Raw genomic sequence first — 15,200 nt, 5'->3', positions numbered from 1 at the left:
CTATTCATTTTTTTGTTTTTTTTCACAACTTTGTTTACTTAAACAATTAATTTGGATAATATTTTCGGATAAGATTTTTGGGTTCCTACGTGTCAATACTATTCATATCGGATAAGATTTTCGGTTTCAAATTTCATATAAATTTCAAATTTCAGATACATTTCAAAATTCAAATTTCAGATAAATTCAAAATGTCAAATTTCATATACATTTCGAAATTCAAATTTCAGATAAATTTCAAATTTCAAATTTCAGATAAGATTTTCACCCTCTAAGATTGCGCCGCGTGTCATATCTATCTGTGCACATTTTTCTATAAAACCAGATGTTCAGCTCATACCTCCCACACCAGTTCTTCTCTACATTTCCATTTCTCATATTTTAGATTTCATTCTCCATTCTCAATGGCAGACATGCAAGAGGTTTTGGAGAGGCAAGAGCGAGAAACTAGAGAAAGAATGCGTAGACGAACTGCAAGCAAAAGGGCGCAGAGAGAACTAGATGAGCAACTTGGCATAGCAGTTGCTCTGCTGGAGGAAGAAAACCAGGGTCGCCGTGGTTCACGAGAAGGCCGTCGCCCAAATGTGGACAGACATAGACATTCTCGGGGTAAGAATCTTATGGAAGATTATTTTATCCCACAATCTCTGTACTCTGATGTTCATTTTCGAGGGAGATATAGAATGCAACCCCATTTGTTCAATAAAGTCATGCATGATATTTGCAATTATGATGAATATTTTGTTCAAAAGAGAAATTGTGCTGGAAATTTGGGACTTCTTCCAGAGCAGAAGTTCACAGCTGTGATACGAATGTTGGCTGTGATACTAATGTTGGCGTATGGGTCATCTGCCGATCAGGTGGATGAGATTGCTCGGATGGGGAAGTCCACTGTTTTGGAGAGCTTGGTGCGATTTTGTGATGCAGTGGAAACTCTGTACACCAGAGACTACCTCCGCAGACCTACGCCCAAGGACCTGCAACGGCTTCTCCAAAAAGCTGAGTCTCGAGGATTTCCTGGCATGATTGGTAGCATTGACTGCATGCACTGGCAGTGAAAAAATTGTCCAACTGCTTGGCAAGGGGATTACGGAAATAGAAAAGGGCAGAAAAGTATCATCCTGGAAGTAGTTGCTGGTTTTGATACATGGGTTTGGCACGCCTTCTTCGGAGTTGCTGGATCTCAAAACGATTTGAATGTCCTAGGTCAATCCCCGGTGTTCAATGATGTTTTGAGAGGTGAAGCCCCAAATATCACATATGAAATTAACAATACCATCTACCAGAACGGGTATTATCTAGCTGATGGCATCTACCCGAGGTGGACAACATTTGTGAAAACAATTCCACATCCCCGATCCCATAAGCAAAAAATTTTTGCTCGCTATCAAGAGGGGTACAGAAAAGATGTTGAGAGGTGCTTTGGTATCCTTCAAGCCCGGTGGGCTATTATCAAGGGCGCGGCACGTCTATTTGACGAGGAGGTGCTTAGGAGTATAATGATGACTTGTATCATCCTCCATAACATGATTGTGGAAGATGAATATGATTACGATGTTGATGAAGTGTATGAACCAAATCCCATGGACACGGCCCTAACACGAATTTATGAAAAACCAGTGGGGCCAAATGGAGAACCAGTGCAGCATGAACCGTTGGTTAGAGACGGTAGTTTCATGCCCCGTATGATTGATCGCTACACGGAGATGCAATCGTCATATATTCATGAACACCGTCAAGTTGACTTGATGGAGCATTTATGGGCGGTGAAAGGCAATGAAGGTGAATGAAGTGAAGTGAAGAAGTTTTTTTTAATTTATTATGTTTATGTTGTATTTTTAGTTATGCTTTGTTTTTTTTTATACTTTATTATTTTTAGTTGTGGGTTGTTTATTTTTTATGCTTTGGTTGTGGGTTGTTTATTTTTTATGCTTTGGTTGTGGTTTGTTTATTTTTTATGCTTTGGTTATGGTTTGTTTATTTTTTATGCTTTGGTTGTGGTTTTTTTATTTTTTATGCTTTGGTTGTGGTTTTTTTTTTTTTTGCTTTGGTTGTGGTTTGTTTTTTATGTATGGAATGTTTTGAATAAAAAGGATTTTTGTTGAATATTTTCTTTATTCACTAAAAGAAAAGCAATACAACTAATAAAATAAAATACATGAATTAAACAAAACAAAAAAATACAATGAAATCAAAGGCAAGTAAACTAAGACATGAAAGGCAAGCAAACTATTTTAATGGTTTTCATCATTTAACCAATCCGTGTTGCTAGGTCCATCGTCACGAAAAAGTCTTCGTCTCATAACATCCCTTCGTTCTAGCTTCCAAAATTGTTTTGTTTCAGGGGACATATGGCTTGTATCCATGGCCATGGTTTCCCGATCTTTTTTTTTCAATGTTTTGTTCGCGTACATACTCCCTTTCTTTGCGTACATACTCCCTTTCTTTTGCATATTCTAGTTGAATAGCCATATCGTGCTCTTGTTGTTTCAAGTCCATTTCAATTCTCATGGCTTGGTGCTTTGAAAGTTCCTCCAAAAATTTAGATGCATTCTTGCTAGAATTACTCCCTCTCTTCGCCTTTGCCGCCTTCCTCCCAATAGGCCTTGGCTCCTTTTCAATGGGTGAGTCTTGACTCATCGGGGAATCCATAGGTGAATCCGATGCCGGCGCCTCATGAAGTGGAGTCTCGTTCAAGACTACCGTCGGACCGGTTGGAATAATTTGGAATCTCTTACAAGTCTTCACCACCTCCCAACAATGGGTATGGTTGAAACTTTTTTTCCCTTGCCCAGTAGCACCAAACCACATTTGTGCTTGCATAATCTATAAAAAAAAAAATTAAATGGAAATGCAAGAAACTTTAAAAAATATTGGCAATGCAACATGTAAAAAAAAACTAATGCAAATTCAATAAATTTAAAAAAAATGCAACATGTATAAAAAAAAAAAAAAACTAGAGACATATTAACAAAATATATAAATTGCAAGAAACATTTAAATAAAAATTAATATGACATAGAAATTAATAGAAGGAAAATGACAAATAATTTACCTCACTGCTAAGGTTTTCTCCGCTTCGATGGTTGTCCATCGCTTTTGCTAAGGCATTTCTCCATTTCGCCAACTCTTTATTAAGAACTTTCCACCTACTGGATAATGCCATTTCTGTACGTGTAGAACCAATTGCCCTTTCACAAAATGCTTGATGAATTTTTTTCCACATATGAGAAAATTTAATCTCATTGCCCGTTATGGGACAATGACTAACTTGGACCCCAAGCCTCACACAAGCTAACATCTTCCATCATGCTCCATGCCCCTCCATTTTCAGTAGAAGAACCCATAATATGATAGACAAAAATATTACTTGAAAGTGAAAAAATATTGAGTAGAAAGTGAATAAATATTGAGGAGAAAGTGAATAATAGTAGAAGGAGAAGAAAATGTAAGAGGATTTGGTGTTAAAAGTAAAGAGTATTGGTTGGTATTTATACAAAAAAAATTCAGTAATTTTTGTGTATTTTTTTAAAAAAATTTCGATTTTTTTTTCAATTTTTTATTGCAGAAAAATTGGCTGCCGTTGGATTGAAGAAAAAAAAGAATCAGAGAGCCAATAGGCTGCCACGTGGAATGTAGCCGTTGGCGGCTACTATAGCGCGTTGTTTGAAATTTTTTTTTAACGTTCAAAGGTAAAAAAAATTTCTAACGCTGGAGGGCTGACGCCAGCCTGGCATCAGCCATGACGTCACCGCCCTTGGGGGCTTGCTGGGGCCGAACTCGCCCTCTAGCCAGCCCAGTCTCGTGGCCCCCACCTCTTGCCCGGGCTGCCTGCCTCGCTGCTGGAAACCCATTTTTTTTCCCAAACCCCCCCAGCCCGAGTCTAGCTCTTGTTGCTGGACTTGCTCTAAGGGCAAATGAGTGGATTTGCTCTCATGGGACTACGTGGAGTTAATTCCCTTTTTTTTTTTTTTTTTTTTTTTCCTTTTTTGGTTAACACCTTTTATTAAGAAACTGCTATTTTTTGTGGTTTGGTAATTGTTGTTGATCTGAAAGCTACCAGTTATGAGCCTCTTCATTCTTTATTCAGCCTTATTGCTAGCTTCAAACTGCTCCTAGCCAAGGGGGTGTGCTCTCTTATCATAATTTCAGGGAAGGCAACTCCCTCCTTTCTACCAAAATAAATATTAAAAAAATAAAAAAAAATAAAAAAGGTCCGGCGAGGCATTATGTTGAAAGAAACTGCCAGGGAGCAATTATTATAGGATATGATAATTTAGTCTTCCAAACATGAAACTGTTTGAGAGTGAAAGCTGTGAAAGCAGTGAAAGCAGTGAAAGCATCTATTTAGTTGGATTTTAGGACATCAAAGAATGATGCAGGCCTATTCTTGGACTTCGCAGAGAGTTCCTGAAAAACATGAGAAGAAGCTTCAGATTAAAATTGTACAGACGGTTTGCAGAATGCCTAAACATTTGAAGGTCTATTGCAGAATTTTCTTTCCTTCATTCCCTCAAAGAGTTCAGAAAATTTGATACCTCTATTGCCAAAGCCAAACGCAAAATTGATGCTTCCCCCCATGGGCGGCCAATCAGTTGCAAACCTATTGGAAGTCCTTGTTTATCATAGCCAACCTGCAGATATCACACAAGTACAGAAAAGTAGAAAATCAGCCCAAAAGAAAAAAAGTGGATGTAAGAGGAAAATCATTGTAACATTTGAAATTATTGTTTCGTCGTTGACCTAAATAGGTCAAGGCTTGAGTATAACAACATGACACAATGAATCACTAGGTCAAGTTACCACAAGGGACCGAAGATACCTTTCTGTTATGGATAAACTCAAAAACCAAAAAGGTCCCAACTAATGAGATCAGTTAAAAGAATCCTATCCTAGTGTGTATGCTGCCTGTGAAATCTTGGTAATTTCAAATGAACACTTACTAACATGAAATGGCTTTTCGATATTGAAGGACAATTGAATATAGGTGTGCAAGAGTAGGAGTAATCAAAGGCCAAATGGTTATGAAAGGTTAACTTCCTAGGATAGGATTTCATATAATACTATAACAATTAGTGATAATTACCCACAATTTCAACTAGAGAAGTAGGGCTTCCAGAGAGTCTGATTAGAAGGCCTTAAAAGTTGAAAATGTAGGCACTGATGTCTACTCAATCAACAGGGGATTTCAAGAAAGAGCTCTCTCTCTCTCTCTCTCTCTCTCTCTCTCTCTCTCTCTCTCTCTCTCTCTCTCATATGACAGAAAAACAGGATAAAGCGGAGGTTTGTTCAATTGGCAAGGAAGGTGGAAGCCCATTTGCTCAACTTGTGTACACCAAGAGTTACAGCAAAGTAACCATAACTAAATTAAGGCGCTTGAGATATGAATACACGAAAAAATAAATTACTCACGGGTATAGAAATGGCAGGAAGTCCGACAAGATTTCCCGCAACGACAAACCGCATAAGATAACCTGAAACGAAGGAAGTTGTGCATCAATGCAAGTTTGAAAAATTGCAAAAAGTGTATCACAAGTCTTTTTTCCCTTTCCCTAGCGTCATTCTTACCTAGAAAACAAACCAAAAGAAAATTATAATAATAATCATAGGCGACAAGACTTCAATTTTTTTATTTTTTGTTTGGTTAATTGATGACAAGACTTGAGTGTAGAAGACAAAAGGTCAACAAGACCACATCAAATAGCAGGGATATAAAATCGTTGAGGCAGATAGGGGCCATGACAACCAATCAGTGTGGCTGAAAACCAATTTAAATTCATTCATTTTGATACTCATCAGGCAATTGTATGGAACTCTTCATGTAGAGAAATTAAAGAATAAAAATTATTTCTCTCAAGCTGCAACTCAGATTCTAGAAAAGCAGACCTGTAACCCTCATGTCTGTCTCCCCATCTTTAAGAGCACTCAATGGAATTATGGGTGCTGTCATGCTGTTAACAACAAAAGAAAAGAATATCATTTCAGTTGTAATAAAGGAAAAATGCATGATATAAACTCAAACTTTTCACAGAAAAAGTACTACCTGTACTCAAGGAAAAACAATGCTAATGCTAACTATAGAAGGCAGAAAGTGAGTAAAAACACTGACTAGTGATGACATCTATCTTAAAGCACCTGTTCGGTAGAGTTTTCAAAAGAATATCTTTCACAGTAAAATAGGAAAATGCATTATTTTTTTCAACATTTTTTATTTTCCGACTGAAAAGTACAGAAAACATCATTTTGAAAATTTCTCTGATACGTTTTTGCACTGTATTCTGTCTCCACAATGCATATCAGTAATGAATAATAGGTCTCTCTCATCAATGTCTCTTTATTGTTTATACAAACAAGAGAATCATTTAGGTATTTAGAATGTTACACCATCAATTTTTAGCTTTCTATATAAGAATACAAGGGCGAGACAGGATCAGATATGCTGATCCAGACCTGTAATATCTGACAGTATCAAAATAACTCGAAATAAATCAGTTACCTATTTGGACCAAATTTTAATTTAAATATAGTAATTCATCTGAATTTGGTCCATTAAATGAATCGATTGTAGATCAGGGAAAAATCCTTTCACAGGTGCACTCATTAGTGCTGTAATCAGTAACCATTACATACCCAGTTGTGGGGGTAACTATGACATCAACCGTCTTGAAGATCTCCATATGATGGTACATAATCCTTCTCCTGAAATAAATTAGATGGAAATTAGAGCGTAGATACGGAAAATTATAAGATCGCAGATTCATCAAGGTAATATATTTTTAATATTTCACTTTCCCACTAAACATATTTATCAAACAAGAATGAGCTGCTAACCCTACCTTGGTATTGCACATGTGTGCATAAATATATGTATATTTACATTTATGAGATAACTAAACATCACAAAAATAAAAAAAATCAGACTCCCTTGTGCATCCACATGTACTGAAGACAAGCCATATAATTGTTTTCAGGTAAACATTTTGCCTCACCGAAGACACTGGGCAGCAACATAGTCTGACGCAGAAAATGATCTGAATAGGGCCATACTTGTACGTGTATCATATGACAATCTCGCACCATGTCTACAGACAAAAAATGTAAGGAAAAAAGAAAAACAAATACAAGAAAGAGCAGACAGAAATAAATACTGATAGAAAAGGACCATTCCATTTCCAGTACCCATTTCATATGTGAATCTCACACCATTTCTTGAACTTTTACATTTTCTATATCTAATGTATATTTTTTATATCGTCAATTTTTCTCTCTTAAAAATGTATTTTTGCCCCCCCCCCTCCTCTTTATATGTATATTTATACTTCTTTTTCACATGATTTTTCTATTAACTTCAAAGGCTAAACAAATTTTCACTCGAATTAGAATTGAATTGCTTCTTATGTGACATATTTAATTTTAATTGATTTCATTTTATGCGTGTTTTCCAAAAATAAAGATTATTCAAGTTTATTTGAAACGAAACTTTTGAGGTAGATTCTTGATCAACTTAAAACTTCTACTATTGATATGCGGTTAGTAGTGACGTTTTAATAATGAAAGAAATTAAAGATCTTACAGAAATTTTGATTGTATTAAGACTGGAGTTATTATGTGATACTTTAAAATTTGAAACACATAATTGACATTTATATTTATAATGACCAGAAAATGTCTCCATCAATATTAAAGCTTTTGTGTATATAATGAGTCAATTTCCTTTTATTTTTTATATTATCTAAGTTTGCCTCGCCTGAAGTAAATTCTTGTCCCTGCCACTACAGATAAGTCAAAAAGAAACATACCCATCTTCACAATACGGATTTAGCGAACTGAGACACTCAGATCCAATTGAAACAAGATGAGCAGTACGCATTTCATGTAGCTCGGGTATAACAATTTCTACCATCTATCATAAATGGAAATGCAGTCTGAGCTCAATCACAATAAAATATGATCAAATAGAAGTTTTTTCCGAAATTAGGAAGCAAGAATGAATTGCAAGAGAAATATCAGGAAAATGACAATGATGATGACTTACTTCACAACCATGAGTTTTTGAAAGAAGATTAAGAGCATCCTCACACTTATCGGAGATATCAGTTGAATATACATCATTAAACCACTGCAGAAGAGTGTTTGTGTATTCATAAGATGTCATGTAATATCTAAAGCAATTGAATCGACCATTGAAAGGGTAATTACCGCTGTATACTTCCCTAGTCGCAAGGATCCCAGACTATTCAAACTATCATATAATGACAAATTTGGCACAGAAGGTGGGGACTACAAAAAAAATAGTGAATGGAAACTGGTGTCAGATATGGAAAGAATAGCGAAGCCTAACCAACTTTTGAACAAGAACGAAAGTTTGTAAAGATTGCAAGTACTGAAAGACATTAAGAGAATTCACACCTGCGAATAAATATGTAAAACAACTAATAAAAATTGAATCAAACAAGCCAAAACCTGTCTTACCAAATACCATAGTTCAAGCATTGAACAAATTATCTCAGCAGTGAATTTCCATTCACGACTAGATTTAAATATGGATTGATTATTGACAATACATTTTTAAATCCTCTATCAAACCTGAATATTTAAACGCAGCAAGCTTTCTTTCAACTAGTAAATAGACTTTCATTTATTGGTCAAGAATGAGGTCTCTATTCAAGTGACTTAAGAAGCAAAATAGTACAAAAATAAAAGGGAAATGCAGCTATTTTAGTGCATTGTTTACGCAAGTAATAAATAATTAGGCTTACAAAAGTTACCGGATTCAAACTAATTCTATCTGCAAGAGAGGTGCCCAAAATTGCCGAGTACCTGATAAGTTATTGTTTTAGTCAGAACAAATTAGTAATATACAAAGGTGACTACTGTCTTTGGCTAATGCACCAAAGATGAGAATAACAATAATTGGGTGTTTAAGTAATGCATGCCATGTGTTGATTTCCAACACCCCAAAAACAATATAAGTGATGTCCTTCCACAGCGTGAAATAAAGAAATGAGGGCATGAAAGAGTCAAAACTGAACTATGAAAATCCATAACAGGAACTTGAAGTTTACTAACAAATAACAAGTACATAAATGATTGCCGGTCCGATCACTAGAAATTGGATAAATTTATTGGTTAATTTCATTTTCATGAAGGATCACAAGACCTCATGTTTACAGATTTGGACCCCTACACAGACCAGCATTCATCATTCTTGGCGCACAGAACATGGTAAAGACTTTGAATCTCTGCCAACAACATGTTTACTGTGGATTCTCAGATCAGTTTGAGGAAATGAACAAGTAATTTTTACATGAAGATCATTCGACTGCTGGTAGGATAGCCAGGTACAGCACAAGCAAGAGATGGACTGTGCCCAGAATGAAGAGCTGCGGCTATTATTTTTTCTGGAAATAAAATAGTGGTATGCTCTGTTTTTTGTAACAAAGAGCTGTTGGCTATCCTTATATGGCTCTTTATTTAAAGACCGCAACAGAAATTACTTGCTTAATTTGAGGAAGAAACATTTTACTCACTTTTTCAGTGGAACTCCAACCTTATATATGCATATCAGCTCATCATCACATGTTATGCAATCTAACATTGCTATCCAATTCACATTTCAATAGATCACAGATGAAATCTAAACCGTTACATATAACCGGACATCTGAATAGTACTTTGGGAATTTCAGTCCAGCTTACAAACATAAACTTCTAGGAGTCCATTTTCAATTTGAAATTTGTGAACCTTGAATAATAATTCAGCAAACTATTATTGGTCTACTGCAATTATGAATGAAAAGAAATACATGCAAATATGGGAAGTTTATGACACATCATGAGAAGGCTGGAATCAATCACCAGCCAGAATAATGGAGAACCTGTTCACAAGGATGAGTTGCTTACACTAGCATGACATCCTCCACTGTAGATGCAATTGGTCCAATAATTTCAACAGTCCCTGCATCACATAATGACCTGTGCCGAAAAAGAAGTGGACAATCAATAAATCAATATTTGGTACGACATAGATGTCACAATATCCCATAATCACATCAAGTGTGATGCCTTGTTTCTTGTCTATTGAATTGGAATTATCAAAATTTTAATGAGTTATCATATTAATTTCATAGGATAAAACTTATAAGCTCCACTATAAAAGTTTGAGAGGGAGAGAGAGAGAGAGAGAGAGAGAGAGAGAGAGAGAGATTAAGCATATATCAAAACATGAAACAAACTTGCCCATGGTTCAATTTGGTGTCACATGAGGAAGATCTACACTGAAGCCTATTTTTCCTAATCAGATTGTTAATGGGAAACAGAGAAAAACAAATCTTTATACAGTCAGACTTATAAAGACATTGTGATAGAGTTTTCTTGGGAGTAATGTGGTAGGTCCTAGAAAGGAAAACAGCCCTTTTCAAAATGCCAATGGTACCAAATATCTGTACGAGGCCCCGGTTGCTAGTCCGAGAACTAGTGGTGGCATTAAGCTCTATCTTTTTGCATTGGCAATTGATGAGCTTAGCATAGTAGATCCATTCAAAATGGTATTACTTGGTGTATGCGTTTTGGCTCAAGACGTTGTCTTAAAAGATAAACTAGAGTAGGAATTCATTCAACATTAAACTTGTGGAGGGCCATAATAGATGCTAAGGGAAAACTGCAGCATAAAGTGCAGAAGTAATGTTCGACCTCAATCTAAAAGTGAAAGAACTCACCCTCCTATATCTGTTCGTCCATATGTTGTCTTCAAGCCCACTACACCACACAGTGAAGAAGGAATACGGATTGAACCTGCCTTTTTACATTGAGTTAAGCATACAGAATTTGTAGAAAGTGAAATAAGAAACAATATTAAGCCTTTCAAGGAATCCTTTTGCACAACCTCCACCGTCAGTTCCAAGGGCTGCAGAGCATAGCCCAGAAGCTACAAGGGCTGCAGGGCCTGAAGAAGATCCACCTGTATACCTTTCTGGTGCATGGGGATTTCTCGCGGTTCTAAGGAAGCAAAATTGAGGAAAATAAATCAGTAATATAAAACTCAAGTAAGAAAATCAAGCTAATTGTGAAACCAGGAAAAAATAAAAATAAAAACAAAGCTATTCGTATTTATCCCTTTTGCAGAAGCAAATAGTGCCTAAAGTTTTCCTTAGAAAAAACTGGTAATAGTTGGCCCATATTGTAAAAACTTAAGCTTTTTGGGAACAGTGATAAACCAACAAACTTTATCAGTTCAAATTTCAAAGATAAGCACATGGGACAAATACATCATATTCAAAATCAAAAGATGTCCATACTGGAAAAGAATTAGGGAATTAAGTGTAAACAAGAGATTAAAAAAATTGTGATATTACAGATTGACCGTTCAGGTATACAATAGAAAGACCAATAGTCTGTCTGAAAACTACATTATCCAGAAAGAAGAAAATAACTCCAAAATCGGTTAATACACTTATCATTACTTTAAACCAGCCAGGTTCAAGATGAATTGCATTACAAACCCTTTATCTTGGGAAGTCATTTGAAGTAACATATACTGATGTTAAAAGCCTGAGTTGCTAAGTCACTATACAACATGTGCAACATTGTACGAAGGTTCACACAAACAAGTAGGTATAAATACATACATAAACATTGAGCAGAAGAAATTTAATATTAAGGTCAACTAAGATCAATGTGTTAACCGCAGGTGCTAAATGGAATTGTAAACCCAACAAGGATAACCACATCTTCTTGATATATAGAGTTATAAATTCAGTACCTTGAGGCTTTTGATAAGTTTGATTGACCAAATAACATATTGAAGTTCACTGAAGTGCAGCACGAAGATGTACATTTCTTCTTAATTTTAATGAAGCTACAACTAAACACTAATCTATTTAAGGTCCTGCCGCATCTAACACATCAATGCATATGCTTTCCATGCATGCATCAGCATACATAGCCAGTGTCCACCATCAAGGTACAGGTATACAGACAAGTAAATATAATCTTGCAATATTAGACACATTGTGTCCATGCTTACTGCTCCACGTTCAAATCCATAACATGGTTGCTAAGAAAAAATTGTTTACCCATAGTTTGAATTGTTTCCGGTTGTACCCATGCCAAGCTCATGCATATTTGCCTTCCCAACGAAAATCACACCACAACTACGCAATCTCGAAACACTTACTGCATCCTTCTTGACAGTGCGCACCTCATGCATCCATGTTGTTCCACCTGCCATCATAGAATGGGAACCTAAGTATGCTCATCTCTTTAACTTATCTGCTAAAGATAATGGTGATAATTATTTACCCTTAGATGGATGGGGAAAGCAGTCTATATCATCCTTGATTGCCACAAAAATCCCATCTAAGATAGATAATGGATTCCCTACACAACCAAAACAAACGAACATCATAGTTGACCACTGGAATAGCTACCATAGTCAACACAATCAGTAAAGGCCATTATTCTTCTTTTAATACCTTCCTCAAACCTCTTTGTTGAAGCTGCAGCTTGGCTCCTGACTTCTTCAGGGTTGAAAGAAATCAACAAAGGTTGTGGGGGTTTCTTATTGCTGAATTCCTTGATAACTGAAATTATATGCTCCGCTACCTGTGAATTTCGTAGCTCAATAAAAAATTATAAAATAAACTCATATAAAGTAATTCAGTTAAAAATGCAGAGTCATAAGAAATGATCAACTTACCACAGATGGGGTTGCAATCTTGGAACGGTAAGCATAGGCATAATCGCGTATCTTCCAGTATCGGAAAGATGGAGTTGAATCCCCATTCCAGCAGCTAGCAGGATCATACTGTGGAAGGCATTTCAAGGCCACTTCAACTCTGTCTTCTGGTTTTCCATCTTCATCAAGGGAAACAACACCAGGTTCTGGTTCTAATTTTCACATAACATTCAATGGGTCAGTAATCCTCACAACCATTTTCAATAAAAAAGGAGAGTAGAAAAGAACAAACATTTCATACCCAAAAATAAATAAATAAGACAATTGAAAGAATAAAAATGAAGAACCTTGGGGAGGATATTCAGGTTTGAACATGGGTGCCTCTGGTATCACAGTATTTCGCAACAACTGTAAATTGTAATAACAGATAATTCCCTTTCAGCCACTTCTAATCACTATCTAAATTCTCACACATAGTGATACATTTCAACAAGGAATTTAATTATTTAAAATAAAGAAAAACAAATTTTGAAAAGCTTGCAGACCGGAGTCATCTTGTTCTGCTTCTTCAATAATGAGATTATCAAAGAACCTATGATCGGTGCTTCAACAATCCACACAAACAGCTTAAAAGCCAAGCCAGTCAAATGGGGAGCTACAAATCCAAAAACCCAATTCATCAAAGTCAATGACAATTACTTTCCATACTCATACGAGTGTTATATTTGTGTTTGTGAACTTGTAACTGCCTGACCTTTGATTTCTTCTTGCTCGTATTTGACGGCGGACAAGTCGATGTTCTGGGCAGCCACCATCGCACGCTTCTTCGCCATTTTCACCAGCAACAAAATTCAGCAGAAAATGGACCAAATTTGGGAACAGTATGTCAGTATCAGTGTGTTTATAGTCGCAGAGATGGTGGGAGGTGGGTGAGAGAGAGAGCTACTTGTCGCTTTCAATTACGCTGCCGTCCTTGATGAGCTATGACCACTTCAATTTGGGATGCCTTCAAGCCCTGGTGATCTCAATGATGACGATGTTCCCTCTTTTTTTACGCTGCATTAAATTGTATACAAAAGCTGACAAGAAATGTAAAGACGGTTGCTCCATGAATTCAGTAACGGATATGAATGGTAAAGAAAGATGTTTGAAATTTGTGAGTAAACAAAATACGAAGAATGTTATAAACCAAAGAGAAATTGAAGAGAATTGAGATGGAAAGAAGGCATAGAAGCCTAATATTTTCATTGAATGTTTTCTCTGTGTGTTTTTACAATGAGAAGGGATGAACCCTTTTGTAGGCAAAGCCTTCCAACATGTGGGCTCCACACTTAATTATTTACAACACTCCCCCTTGGAGACCACAAATTGTATGGAATATTTCTCGTTAAAAACCTTGCCAGTAAAAATCCAGTGGGATAAAAACTGATCGAAGAAAAAAAGAGTACATAACCATGCGTAACATAAAATTCTGTGTATATTGACATGCGTGCGACACTGCCTCGTTAAAACCTTGCCAGGAAAAACCCAGTGGGATAAAAACCTGGACGAAGGAAAAAGAGTACAGTGTGGAAAGGTCTTTATTGATGGCACGCTCCCCCTGATGCTTGATAGAATATCTTGAAGCCATACTGTTGATCATTTGTCTGAATGTCATAGTGGACACTGCTTCTGTGAGTCAATCTTGAGCGACACTGCCTCATTAAAACCTTACCAGGAAAAACCCAGTGGGATAAAAAAAACTGATGAAGGAAAAAGAGTACAGTGTATGAAAGTCTTTATGAATACCATGCTCCCCCTGATGAATATCTCCCCCTGAAAAACTTCATGACTAGCTGTTTCCAGCAAGCGACCATAGAGATTTCCAGAGTCCGCATATCTAATAACACTTGGGCTATTTATAATTTCACTCAAAAATATGCCCATATATGGTGTTATGCTTAGATAGCATCAAATATGCCTCACATCATCCAAAATGATGGAGTTGAGCTCTATCTGGAAAATACGATGTCCCGTCCAATATACTTCCGGAAAATCCTTCAAGTGTCCAACGAATAATCCGCATAAAAATGCTTCAATACTTTCTTAGTATAAGCAATAATCTCGTTGGCATAATGCTCGATCTTTCAGTCGAGACAAATATTTCTGGAACTCTTGAGAAGCTTTAATGTGTTTGCAAACATATTAATGTACTCACTCAGGCAATTTATGCATATTAGTATTGAGTACGGATTTTGTGCTTCAGGCACATGTCATTCAGGGACTTGCTTTATGCAATTTCAATCCTTTCAAGGATTTTGTTTAAAGGGATTAAACTTTATGACACATTATATAGCTTTAACCCAGCTATTTATACATCTTTAGGGAATCACTTCAGGAGATATGCTCTGTGCATTTAATAACCCTTAAAGATAACATGTTGGTCTCCGTAAATGTGCAATAAAGGGGCACAATTGAATCTGTAAATATGGAGAAAACCCAACATTCCTTGTTTCTGCCAGAAACATTGTGTCATACAAAGTAGG

The 15,200-nt window shown here is 36.3% G+C and overlaps 1 protein-coding gene across 2 annotated transcripts; it reads right to left on the bottom strand.

Moving 5' to 3' along the window:
- Positions 1-4,227: 4,227 nt before the first annotated feature.
- Positions 4,228-13,823, bottom strand: LOC117636492 (fatty acid amide hydrolase). 2 transcript variants are annotated; one of them, XM_034371008.1, is made up of 20 exons: positions 13,430-13,823; positions 13,221-13,330; positions 13,023-13,083; positions 12,697-12,887; positions 12,473-12,602; positions 12,300-12,377; positions 12,074-12,221; positions 10,885-10,997; positions 10,718-10,793; positions 9,903-9,974; positions 8,760-8,820; positions 8,200-8,280; positions 8,036-8,119; positions 7,800-7,903; positions 6,990-7,082; positions 6,631-6,699; positions 5,887-5,951; positions 5,413-5,474; positions 4,539-4,634; positions 4,228-4,410 (listed from the first exon to the last, which is right to left on the bottom strand). In XM_034371008.1, exons 1-20 carry the CDS (start codon positions 13,506-13,508, stop codon positions 4,348-4,350), a joined length of 1,836 nt encoding a protein of 611 aa, XP_034226899.1. In that variant the 5' UTR covers positions 13,509-13,823; the 3' UTR covers positions 4,228-4,347. The 2 variants fall into 2 exon arrangements, with proteins under 2 accessions (XP_034226899.1, XP_034226900.1); XM_034371009.1 differs by having other exon boundaries at positions 8,769-8,820; positions 13,430-13,822.
- Between the last annotated feature and the right edge of the window lie 1,377 nt (positions 13,824-15,200).

This window comes from Prunus dulcis, chromosome 8 (genome assembly GCF_902201215.1).
Source record: "Prunus dulcis chromosome 8, ALMONDv2, whole genome shotgun sequence".
NCBI classification, from domain to species: Eukaryota; Viridiplantae; Streptophyta; class Magnoliopsida; order Rosales; family Rosaceae; genus Prunus; species Prunus dulcis.
Note: the sequence above shows the minus strand (reverse complement) of the source record. Positions and strands in the feature narration are given on the sequence as shown.

Bases quoted from the DNA above. Each gene is read 5' to 3' on its own strand.
- LOC117636492 (XM_034371008.1), bottom strand. From the start codon at position 13,508: ATGGCGAAGAAGCGTGCGATGGTGGCTGCCCAGAACATCGACTTGTCC. The intron at 10,794-10,884 runs GTTGTGCAAAAG...GTAAAAAGGCAG, and splicing joins CCTTGGAACTGACGGTGGAG to GTTCAATCCGTATTCCTTCT. The intron at 5,475-5,886 runs GTCTGCTTTTCT...CCTTCGTTTCAG, and splicing joins GACAGACATGAGGGTTACAG to GTTATCTTATGCGGTTTGTC.